Here is a 13,305-nt window from a genome sequence, read left to right on the forward strand (position 1 = left end):
AAGAGCAAAGTTCGGAAAAGAATACCTCAAAACAAATGTGAACAAATTTAGAGTCCTCTACCTTGGTCAATTGAGCAGGCGGTATTTTGGATGTCTATCAGTCCTCACTTCCACGTGGCACTTGATAACGTTTCCCTGGCCTGTGTAAGTTGATGCTTTTATTCCAGGATCCTGCGACCACGTATGGCTTCTGATGGATCCGCACTCCTTAGTTAGAGCCATATTGTGTATAGTTGCTAATACAATATCACATAAATGTTAAGTACAGAGGTATTTTAATGTTGATCTTTTAATTGACTGACCATTGGTTTTCAAGACATAATTAGGAGCCTAAGGGGCCGATTGATATGTTGGCAGAGAGTCAACTTTTTCGCGACAGAGTTCCCTCCCCGCCAACATAGTGGTCAACCCGCCCGCCCGTTTATATGTGGGAGGGCCATAGGTTTCGCTACAGGAGCAACTCCACTATCACTACCATAGTCAAACCTCCAGGCTGTCAGGTAATTTCCTATATGTCTTTCCATCCAGTTAGGATGGGGGACATATAGCAGTTTTTTAACAGGCCATCACCGCCAAGCAAACCCAGGGAGTAAGTGACAGTGAAAATGAAAAAGTACCCTCTCGCCATGGGATAATGCCTCCCATGGCGTGGGTGGCATTTTCCTATTTTATTTTCAAAAAGAAAATCCTGTTTTCGGATATTTTTTTTGTTTGTTTTGTTTTCTCAGTTTGTTGCAAGGTTCCGTCATGTAAACTGAGCCCTGCAGCAAACTGTGAAAAGCATTAACTGAACCACCATGACGGCTGTTCCTGCCAATGCTCTAGAAATGATCGCCAGTTATAAATCAGGCCCTAAGTCATGTTCCTTTCATCTCAGGCCACATCAAAATTCTTTTGTCACATGCTTAAAAGGTAACATTTCTATAGGCCATTGCTAGTCTGTATTGACTAGCTCAAAAGCGGTCTTATTCCTTTTTTGACTGTTTCACCAGCCAAGAGTGGATCCCGTTTTAAGATCACTGAATTTGTATGTCCATATTACCTGCTGCTTCATGGCTTCTCTCTAGTGGAATGATTTGCTGTGTGTTACCGAGAACTTTCCATTGTAAACAGTGTACATGTTTTTTGTTTGTAGTTGTTAATTGTACTACAATTTCTATCCTCGTATGCGAAGGTCAGTCACAAGATTCTTTCTTTTTTTTTCTTGAAAACCTCGGTTGTGGCTGTACAAATATTTGTACCAGCAATACATCACTTGCGTGGTTTTAAGTACCTGAACAGATTGAGTATTTTCTGCCGTCAATCTCATCATTTATATATTGTTTTCATCCCTGACCACACACAGTTTTCTGACTTTTTTTTTCTTCGATGTAAACATTTCATCATTTTATTGCCCCTTGAGATAACTCAATCGTACATTACATTATCATTTTGTGTTTAAGATTATATTGTAGTTTAACCCCTTCCATGCTCATGACGGAACGGTTCCGTCATGAGCGTCGGTTGAGCTGTGCTCATGACGGAACCGTTCCGTCATGGTTCCATAAGCCCAATGGAACGTTCAGCACAGCGCGAAAATTCGCGCCGCGCTGAAGCGGTTAATTTAAATCCAGAGTACCTTTACAATATTCTCAAGACCTTGAACTCAGGTCTTTGGTTAAGTCCACGGTTCCTCCACACAATATTTGGTTCCTGTCAATTGGCCTGGTCTATGACTCTGGAACTTTCCACTAGGCTGCATTTGAACATTATCCTTCCTTCAGGAATGAGCTGATGATACTTGTGTCATTGGTTTGCTGCGAGAACATTTACTTTGCCTGTTTTATTCCTTTTTTTATTCACTAGCCTTTTCTCTTCATCATACCTATTAATCTGAATTCAACGCACTAGTTACATACATGCTCTGGACATATCTACATATACAAATGCACACTGGAAAACTACAGCTTTAGTTCAGCTATGATGTAGTGAGCACAAAAAACGAAAAATCTCTGAAATTGGTCAATGCAACGGGCAATGCACACCATAAATCACGGGGCAGGCGCTGCCATGCTCCACGGGCCTCGTGAGAGCGCTCTTTGTCGTAGATCTTTTCTTGTATCAGCCTTGACAGTGCATGCAGTATAATGTGTAAGGTGGAGAGTGTGTTCTTAAAATTACCTAAAGGAGATCTCCATTGTAGCGCCAGCCACACGAGGAGCAAAAGGCCCGATGATGAAGCATGACACCAACATGGGTGTGTGAGGGTAACACTTCTAAAAAAGGAAGATCCCCCTGGAACCATATATTCCAGCCACACCTTTTTTTAACGTTTTCTATACCCTCTTTACATAGGAACAAGTACCCACACTGATTAGACAATTCATCAAATATTACCATCAAATTGAAAAAAACAAGAGTAGGTTAAACATGCTAAGTGTAATTATGTGAAACTGACACAAACCGTGCCAAAGAATTTGTAAATCATAAATGTTTTGACCTGCGACACATCCTACTCTCCCCACTAAATCTACATGAAACCTGATATAACTGAACTGAGTGTAATTTGCAAACTGCCTGCCACAATTGATAAAAAAATCCTTAAACAGCAACAAAGCTATAAGCAAGCAAAAAGTTTATTTCCCCCACCCTCCTAACTTTTTTCATCTTCACGCAACTACATGAAATTTGGCATACTAGATCTCAGTTTATTATGTTAAGCAGTGGCAAATTTGACGTTGATACATTAATAGGAGCCAAACAATTGTGGGCAAAACAAGAAATGGATTTTCCGTAGAAAGTGCAGTAAAATCCTAACTAAACATACACATGGGGTAAATTCCTCCCTGTCGTGATTTATAAGGCTATTGAAAGTCACAGAAAAGCTCGGGCCCATAGAGAGGAATGAGGCTGAAGGCCAAGTTCCTTAATAAGGCCGTCAATTTACAAAGTGAGTGTGATATCCTTTTAATGTACTGCAGAGGGAATTTTATTACTTCTGCTAAATGGTGCCGCCATCCCCCTTCCCACAAACAACTCAAAATCCTCAGTGTCTTGCTCCTTCATGTTCATAGCAGATTAGAGGAATACAAGTGCAATCTATAGTGCAAAATTAGACCCACCAAAACGTAGTAAATTATTTTTGAAAAAGAATATTCGAATCAGTTTAATGTTATTTAGGTTGAAAAATGGTTTGTCTTAGATTGTGTAGAAATATGCAGGGATTCTACCTTTCCTGTTAGGACGTATATCGTGAACAAAATAAATATGTTGTCATAAATATTCAGCTAATCACTTTTTACAAAAAGGTCAGAAGTAGGAAAAGGCAGCTCTCATTTTCCTTTTTTTTAAACTGCAGCTGTAATGATGCTCCATGATCTGCCATTCACCTTGGCTGCTGGCTCTGGTACAGGCAATGTGGTGTCAGAAGTCAGGTGTAGAAACCTATTGCAGTTGAGAAGCTATGTCATTTCTTTTTTATAGGTGACTAGTGACGTCACAACTCAACTGTAAAAAGGAAATTAGAGACAGGCTGGCCCGACACGGAGCAAAAGCCCAATGATGAAACATGACGCCTATCTAGGTGTGTGAGGGTATTTGTTCCTACAGTGCAATGTTCCCTGCAGACTCTGTGGACCTTAACTGACCTAAGCAGATAAATCCATACTTACTGGAAACTGTAAACCCTGGTGATCATGAAGGAGCGCATAAGGGACTGCAGAGGGCAGGCTGGAGGGGCAGGGCATCAGACTCATCACAGAAGGTAGACCGGAAGAGGCAGGGACAACACAAGGGATCGTGGATGGTGGGCCTTTGGGGCATGTACGGCAAGCTGACTTCTGTGGGGGGGGGGGGCAGAAGCAGTAGAAGGGATCACGTAGGGATGGTGGGAGAGGCAGGGGCAGCACACTGACCACGGAGGGCAGCCTGAGGCTGTAGGAGCAGAGGAAGTAAACTGACCTTTGAGGGCAAGCAAAAGTGACACGTGCAGCACAAGGGATCACACAGGTGGAAGGGACAGATGCTGCAATAAGACCTCAGAGAACAAGCCGGAGGGGCAACACAACAGACCATGGAGAGTAGATGGGAGGGGCAGTGGCAGCAAAAGGACCATGAAGGGCAGGCTGGAGGGACAGGACCAGCCAGCTGACCTCGGAGGGCGGGCAGGAGGGAAAGGGACAACAGGCTGACCTCCGAGGACAGGAGGGTGAAGAAGGGGCAGTACAATGGACTACAGAGGACAGGTGGTAGAGGGCAGGTCAATGCAGCCACACAATGGAGGGTACTGGGGAGGGAGGCAGAGGCAACAAACCTTTTGTATTAGGTTTTATAGCATTTAAAAAAAATGTATTCAAGTAATTGTTTTACTTAATGTTTTAACTTTTTTTTCTTTTACTTTTATGGTTTGTGTACCAATTTGGTGGTGGTCTTTTAACACCTTGGCTGCGGCGTGAATTCCGCCGCGGTGCACGACATTCCATTCGCTGGTGTGGCTCGGACGGCCCCCGGCTGTCATGCGCACACGCCCACTGTGACTCATGACGGCCGGGGGCTGTCATGAGCACGGAAGGGGTTAAGTGTGTGCCCATTGTTTCTGCGAAATTATCTTTGTTGGTATGACCTGAAAAGACCACTTTGTGGGCCTTTTTTGTGGTATGTCGTAAAATACAACATATTGCAGTCCTGTTCCTTGTATTGCTGTTTTGGTACATCAGTAGGTGGTCTTTGTACTTCTTCGCCAGCTGAATGTTCTCTCTGGTGCTCAACCTAGGAAATGTCGTTTGGGTGCATCAATCTGAGGTGGTTCCACATTCTGGAGATGCTCATTGGCGAGTGACTAGAATGACCCCAATGAAGTTTATAATTTCACAATGAGATTGGGACATTTCAGGCATTGATTTTTATTTTATTTTTCTGCTTTGGAGGAAACATAAAAAAGTTGCCACATAACAGATTCTTTCTCTGGCCTAGTCAGTGGCGGTGCTGTAGATATAGGCACCACAATGATTTCTTCTTCCTGGAAGGGTTTGTTAAGTTACTCCTGATTCTTATTCTGGTCAATGGCTCCTTCTCCCCAGTTTTGCGAGATGCCATGGTGGATGTGGAAAACAAATGTATTTAGCTCAGGTGGTCAGATACTAATGGAAAATGCTATTCAGGAATCGTCTTCCTGTTTTTCCTATAGCCTATGAGCGTGTTTTAACTATTGTTCACTTTCTAGCCAATCAAAAGGCTGCTTTCATTTTATTGTTTTTTGACCTCCCATATTGTACCACAGGACTCACACATGAATTTAAAAAAGAATAAAACATTTACTATAAAGGGATCCTTGCATGTAAACTTTGAGCCCAGAGGTTTCTGAACGGACGCAAATGTGACTCACAGTGAAACACCTTCTTATTGGCTGATGTCATTGATTTGATGAATTCACAGAAAGTTCCCATCCCCTTGCTCTTATTAGGGAGTGGCATTTTTGAGCATTCAGACTATGTCAACTCTGTGCTCTTTTTTTGGTGTTGAAAATTATTTGGGGGATTCATCAAAAACAATGGTGTCTCAGGAGGAACCAAGATAGGAGCAGTCCCAAGAAGAACAGCAAGAGGAGCAGCAAACCTCAGCTCAGCCCATTGTTTGTGACTTTTTCGCCATACCAGCTGGGGAGAAGAAAGTATCGGCCAAGCTGGTTGCTTGTAAGCTTTGTGACAATGAATTTTCATGGGGTACTGGAAAAAAGAACTTTTTTGATTTATTGGATATGTTGAAATACCTAAAAACTTGGCATATCGCAGAGCTCGCAGCAGAAAGGAGGAAATGCCAAGAGGACATAGGAGTTCCAACGCAAACTGCTCCTGTACACTCTCTCCAGCCTGAGGACTCTTCCCTTCTGATTCTGCTGCTGCTTTGACCTGTTATTGAAACCCCCTCTACCACTACCACTGGATTGCGGTGGATTTTATAGATTGTTGTACATTTGCGTCTGCTGAAGAGCAAACTACTCCAGACAGGGATCAGCTGCTCATGAGCAAGTCTGTAAAGTTTTTTTTCTGCAAATTCTGTTGGATCCAAGTATTGATATCCCTTTTTTTAACTGTTTTTAGTTAAATCAACCGCCCAAAAAAAGAAACAAATTGTTAAAAAAAAGACACAAAAAGGTTCTCCTTAGAGCCACTTTTCTTGGTTAAAAGTAGGGGTTGGTGAAACTCGTGGAGTTAGACCCAGTGAAATTCAGTGGAGCTCAGCAAACTGGCAGAATCGGCCAATCACGCAGATTTTTAGCGCCGGGAGCTTGTTCCACACTGCAAAATCAGCATGAATGGCACCATGTGGCGCGCCAGAGGGCGCTAATTCTGTGCTGTGGCTTCAGTAGATTTTCTACTCAAGTTACAGCTTTCTCACAGCCAACAGTCCCGACAGCCCGCGACCGCCCTTGTTGACAAAATCTCACTGAGTGCTATGCTAGCAGAAGCCAATTCTCGCTCGCCAACTTACCGTTGGTGAGCCGTGCGCAAGAAAAAAATCCACCATGCGGCAGTTGACCAAGTTTTGCTGGAACTCTGCATTAACAAAACTCCACAAAATCCGTCTACCCACCCCAAGTTAAGACAAAAAAAAGTAATGTTGTTTGTCCAATTTTATGCCATTCACTGCATGCGTTTGGTCTTGGGGGTCTAGCTTGTGGACAGGCTATTAGCCCCTACACGTAATCCCTGCAGCGGACATCGTTTTTCAGGGGCTGGCCCTGTTCCCAACTCTATGTGGGCTCTCACCCACCCTGCTGTTATGGCATTGCAGCGAGGAGGCTAGGCCCTGCGTCCAACCCCCCATCGGCGGTCAACCACGTCCTGCATATGCCTTTGACTGTTTGTAGCATGGGGTTGACTGAAGGTCCTGGCCTCTTTGCTGCATATAGCAGAATGCCAGGAATGGGAGGGTTGTGAAAGTACTGTGATAGTCTTGGCATGAAAAGTTTTTTTCTTTTTTGGGGGGGTCTCTTTATGAAGTCATTGAGGCTGATTATGATATTGGGCAGACACTGTGTCGGTCTGGAACTGCACAACCTTAGGTAAGCAGTTCTAAACTCAGGATTAGGATGTTGATTAGAATGTTACCTCCCATAGGGCGCCCACAAACATCCATTTTCCAAAGGAAGCTTGTGCGGTGTGCAGAAACGGCCCGCAGCACAAGCTTCAATTGAAAAATGGAACCATTATGAGTGTGGAAGCTTAATTGTGTCGTAATTATTAATTGTAGTTACACACATAGTTTACCTTTTTTTCACTTTTCTTTTATATACACCTTTTCTACCTTTGTGGAGAAACACTAGTGAGTGACAGGGGGATCTTCCCCTAGGTCCTGACGAAGAGGCCCCGCGCCTCGACACATGTTGACCCACATAGGAGAGAGAGCCCATTAAATAGCTCCATCTCTCCGCTTCACTTTTCTTTTAATAATACCAGCCAGTGTTTAATAAAATTTCTTTTTTCCACTAGGCCAGGTATTTTTTAATGTTCACTCTTATATCACTCCTGACCCCACTGACACTCACTCCCAACACATAGCACCTTCACCTAAAGGTGCTCCAGCGTATCCGCTTGTCGCAGCACTGCCCCGCCCCGCAGCGGGACGGGAAGACCCCGATGATGAAGCATGACACCAAGGGCCCTTTTGGTGTGTGAGGGGTATTTTAACAAAGAAGGTGTATTCCAATGGCATCCGGATATACACCCACCCATTGTGAGGCAACAGTATACTTTACTCACCATTACTGATTCTTTTGTACAAGTTGTCGTTGATCACTTCTTCCTCCAGATAAATCCTCCCACCACTGTCCAGCTATCTGTACCATAAGGTGTAAATAAAAAGCAGCACCCTGGAATGGGAGCTGGTGAGGCATAAATAAGGCTGTGGAATCTGTGTGATGCATGCTTCAACACATCAAACCCTACTTTTTGCTGTAGAAAATATGGTCCTTTGTCATACCATGCAGACCATTCCATGCCTTGAGTCTGTAGGAGTGAGCAAAGGACAGCACTACTATTACAAAATCATTACAGTGAGCAATGTTTGTTGTGAGAAAGTTATACTAGAGTTGAAGGTTCACCTTCTGTCACAGAGGACGCTTCCGAGAACTAAACCCACAAATGCAGTCTATTTGCTGGGCTCTGAATACCAAATAGTACCATTGTACGCCCATTTCAATGGTTTGAACATGGGCCTTCAACAAGACACTGTATAGCAACTGCATGAAGAATCTGTGTCCCGCACTTAAATAAGGTGAAGGGAGTCTTAGGGTACCATTTGGTTGTGGCTTCACATTACTACAAGAGGCTGACACTAAGAGGGAGAGAGAGAGATGGGATATTTAGTTGCAATCTGCCTAACACCATGCACTGTGTTCAGTTGTATGTGCTCTGGCATATACGGCTCAAAGTGGTAACTTTTATACTTCCATTTAAACAAAGAAAAACTCCCAGCGCTTGTGCATACATAGTACTTTTCTACCCCTAATTGCTATCTTGAGGTAAGACGAAAGGCGTTTAGCTTGCATATACCCAGATACCATCTGCGTGCAGGATATCACAGCAGGGTTGGGGAGAAAGGACTAGAAATAACACAGTCCAAGGCCCAGAGTAGGAGGAAGAGTCATGAAAAGGAGTGAAGGCATTTCTTCCAGGGCCATCTACAGACACATCCAAGGGCTGAGGGGAGAGGAAGAAGCGAGCTGTGCATTGTTCTACAGTGAGACCGAGAGTAGGCTTCGACACTATTACTGTTAAACTCAACATGTGCATTCTAGAAATCTAAAATTTGATACATTTATACCTTTCTCTCGAATCGGCAACAGACAGTCTGGGCCCAGCCGTACTCGGCCGCAGTACCACCATTGGAGGTGGGAGTCCCCCAGGGGTCGATTCTAAGTCCCACCCTTTTCAATATCTATATGTCCCCTTTGGCGGTGCTGGCCGAGGCCTGCGGTGCCCAGATTGTCTCATACGCCGATGACACCCAGCTGCTCTTCACCTGTAGCAGGAACAGGGACTTTGACGGAGAGCTTATTAAGAACTGCCTGGGCGCCGTGTTCGGCTGGTTTCATATAAACCAGCTGGAATGCAACCCAGACAAATCTGAGGTCCTCTTCTTTGGGTGTTCTCCGCACCCATGCTGGAAGTCCTGGTGGCCGGCCGATATCCACCCTCCCTCTGTGGAGACGGGGATGGCAAAGAATCTGGGAGTCAAGATGGACACCGCCCTGTCCCTTTAAACCACAGATTCTGGGTCTGGTGGGTCAATGCTTTAGGTTACTGAGAATGCTCAGGAAATTCCTCCCTCTCCTGTCCATTGCCCACAGGAAAAGTATAGTGCAAGCCTTGGTAGGTTCCAGGCTCGACTACGCCAATGTGCTCTACCTCGGCCTCCCTGATTATCTTCTTTCACGGCTGCAGGTGGTGCAGAATTCGGCCGCCGGAGCTATCTTCGGCCTTGGTCGGAGGGCTCATGTGGCTGTCCTGCTGAAATCCCTCCATTGAGTTCAAGACGCTGACCATGGCTTTTAAGGCACTCCATGGCACTGGCGCAGGTTACCTAAGGAAGCGGTTGGGTTTTCATGTTCCATCTAGAGCACTTCGCTCTGCGTCCCTTTCACTGACTACTATCCCGGCAGTTAGGCGTGCTCGCATTGGGGGTCGCTCCTTTGGTTACCTTGCACCCCGAGCCTGGAATGCACTGCCACTAAGAAAATCCGTGACCCTACTGTCTTTTAGGAAGGAGCTTAAGACGTGGTTGTTCTTTAATTAATCCCCCTCTGCCATGATGGTTGTGTTGTGCTGGGTCTGATAGCGCCGGGACACTCGGTCCGAGTAGCTGAGCGCTTAATAAAACCCTATATAACATAACATAACATAACCTTTTTGTAACCCAATGATAGAAAATCTAATAAGAAATAAATATAAATGCCTACAAGTACACTACAAGTTTACAAATATAAACCCAAGCCACATCTGCCAAACTCTTTATTCTGTATAATATAGCATGGACAAGAAAGTACATTGTTAAAACAAATTATTGAGAATGCGTTGTAAAACATATGACGCTGAACTAGTAGCTGAGCTCAACGTGTTCGAGGTTTCGTAGTACGTTCTAATAAAATGGAACATTTCTCTTGACATCTCTCTAACAGAACATTCAAAATATAATTCCATTCCTACTTTAGTCCTTACCTTTATTAGCCAGCAATGTGTCTGAGGTAAGCTATAGCCCCTTCTTCTTTGTTCTTGATGGACCTGTGTAATGGTGTCTATCAAAAAGGTTTTGACCTTTATTAATGTTCCATGATTCTTTAGACCTTAAGTCATTTCACTGTAGTTAGTCACCTAACCCTATAAGCGTATCTGCTCTAGGGTCTGACCCGCTCATCTCAGCATGTCTGGGCGGATGCATACTGTTAATCGGGTCTTCCAATCGAATCAGCACTCTGCTACTCTGATACCTCTTTATCTCTAGTAAACAGGGCGTTTCAACCTTTAACAGGGATTGATAGCAGGAATTTGGAGTCTTAACCCTCATCCTACCATTTCAATAGGAGAATTCGGGGGTCTTATCTCTCATTGCATATATACATCAGGGGGCCTCATTACAAAAAGGATTAATTACTATTCTATCTCCAGTTCTGGAATATTTTGGGATGTGTGCTATGCACGTGGACAGTTTTCTATAATTTTCGTCAGTTTCAATACTAAAAGATGCAAAGTATTACCTAGAGAAATTATTTCATCATTATTTGTCGAGGTTATTTTGTATTATGCGGAGTAATCGTCACTGACCACTTTGTTGATGCCATCTGGGCTGCATTACTAATCCTTGTTGGGTTATATTTATTAGGGCTTGCAATGTCTAATGTTCCAATAAAATTAGAAAACGTTCAATGGACATGTAAGGATTATATATCTCAAAGCTGATTGAACATACAGTAGGGCAGAAGTTTGCTTTCCAGAAATGATCCTAAAAATTGCCTATAAAGAAAATAATATCGTATCTCTTGTTTTGAATGGAACCTTTTTTGGAGTGTAAATGACTGAGTTTGCCCTCTGGGAAGGAAGAATTGCACTAAATGAATGATGGCACGGCCAGCGAAGCAATCCATTTTCATGTAGATTTTGTATTGGATGGAAGTCTACTGGAGAGAAAATTGGAACAAATGTCAACAAGAAAGCCGGATTTGTATAAAGAAAGTATTAATTTTGGGGCCATAAAACAGATTCCAGCTTCACCTGGCGTTGAAAATGGATTGATTGCTGCATAGGGGGACAGCAGCCAAGGGTATACGTACATGCAACTTATGTACATGAGACATCATATTACAATTGTCCCTCTGCAAATGAAAAGTGGCATAAACGCATGCATCAACGTTCTCCTGTTTGCATTGTTTTTTGTTAATATAATGCTGTCATAAACTAAGTCCATGTTAAGTGCAGTCTAGTACTGAACTACTATTGTCTTGCAATGTAAACACTGTAATAAAATGCTCTGCCATAACGAGTTTCTGGATTAGATACAAGCGACACTTTCACACCATCTTGCCAAACTATTTTTCTTTTTAGTACTTTTTTCTGGTCATGTTTCTTAATATTTGTTATTCTATTTTTGCAGTGTTGGATATATTTTAAATGTCACCAGAGAAATAGATAATTTCTTTCCTGGCATGTTCGCATATCATAATATAAGGGTGTATGATGAAGATACTACTGACCTTCTTGCTCACTGGAACGAAGCTTACAATTTCATAACTAAGGCAAAGTAAGTATGCTTGATATGACAAATCTGCTACGAGTTTGACTTTTGCCAATTTTCCCCTTGCTCTGACTTCTAAAAAAAAAAAAAGGGGGATTTAAAAAAGTGATTATAAATGAAATAGATCTCTGCTCATGTAGAACTGGATTACAACTACTAATCTGTTTTTGATTGGCAACTGGAAAAATGTGATAATTATTTCCCCACAAATAGTACATGAAAGCCACCTGGTGTGGAAATTTCTAAGTTTGAGACTTTGCATAATGTTAGGCATGTGTTGTTATATTGTCCCATAGCATACAGCTTTCTCGTGTGCTGCATCCTGATTAGTGCTAGTGGGGGAAGCCGTTGCTCTTAAGTTGGATTTAAAGTTCAGTTCTTCCATAGAGTTTGAATTGCTTTTTCAAGTACCTTTGTCTAAAAATCTGTGACATTTCATATATGCAAAATCGTTTTAGATCAAATTAGTTTTTCCATGCCTTATACTCCAGGTATACTGTGATGACAATTAAGAACTCCTGTCATAATATTCAAAATAAAAAAAAACAGCAAACATATGAGGACGTGACCATGATGCTTGGGAGGGGTGGCAGGTGTTGGAGTTCTGAAAGGCCACCTAAGTTGCTCCTGTGGGATTCCTTTTGGGCCATTAATGATGGGTAAGTGGTGGTGAGCCTGATGCATGGAGTACAGCATAGGAATGGGATTGGTACAAAAACCAGTACTGGCAGCGAGTATCGATACAATTGAAACATGAGGACCCACCATCTCGGGCCTACATACACTACATTAAAGAAAGTCACCACTGGCCTTGCATGTCTGTATAAGCCAATTGGTGAGGAGTGCTGCTGGCAGAAGCAGTAGGGAGCCAAACGCTCAACAGAGGGTGTGAATCTGCTCATGCAGAACTTCAAGAGCCTCTGTGGATTCTGCGGACCCATCTATAACAGTTGGTGGCTGTCGAAAATGGTTGAAAAAAGGCACTGGAAATGTCTGATTTCTTTAGAGCTGGAGTACCCTAAATGGTGGTAAACACAGAAATGTCACCATATTGGACTTAAAAGTATGATACTCTGCATTTGCCAATACTAATGGTGAATCCATAGGGCATTAACAGCAATTTAAGGCTATTTCATGTGGCAGCCGTTGAGTGGGCACCTTCGGACACTGCCCCTAATGGGGGAACAGGCACCTGCATGGTATAGATCTGCTTGCATAGCAATAAATGACTGACTCCCCTGTGCTTTAGATTGAAGGCATAGTGCAAATAGGAAGATTGGTGAACATTTTGATGAATCATGAAAAAAGTAAATGTTTAATGTACAACACTTGATAGCTGTTCTGACATACAGGAGGATCTAGAAAAGACAGCCCAGAGAAAGGACACCACAGGCAGGAGCCTATGACGGTAGCTAGGAAGGGTGATGTTAACGGAAAAAGATCTCTTGTAGTGCATGCCAAATCTCCAAGAAAAGCTATACTAAAACTGTTTATTGAACAACTTACTATGTCCAAGACAGAAATGAAGGCGGCATTTGA

The 13,305-nt window shown here is 43.1% G+C and overlaps 1 protein-coding gene across 2 annotated transcripts in view; it reads left to right on the top strand.

Moving 5' to 3' along the window:
• The window catches only part of SSH1 (slingshot protein phosphatase 1), a 542,618-nt gene that overhangs the window by 459,657 nt on the left and 69,656 nt on the right, over positions 1-13,305 (top strand). For both annotated transcript variants that reach the window (XM_078667402.1, XM_078667403.1), the window contains one exon: positions 11,626-11,772. In XM_078667402.1, the coding sequence (XP_078523528.1) occupies positions 11,626-11,772 (147 nt within the window). The remainder of the gene's footprint in view (positions 1-11,625; positions 11,773-13,305) is intronic.

The sequence above is a fragment of the Lissotriton helveticus genome, chromosome 11, assembly GCF_964261635.1.
Source record: "Lissotriton helveticus chromosome 11, aLisHel1.1, whole genome shotgun sequence".
NCBI lineage: Eukaryota > Metazoa > Chordata > Amphibia > Caudata > Salamandridae > Lissotriton > Lissotriton helveticus.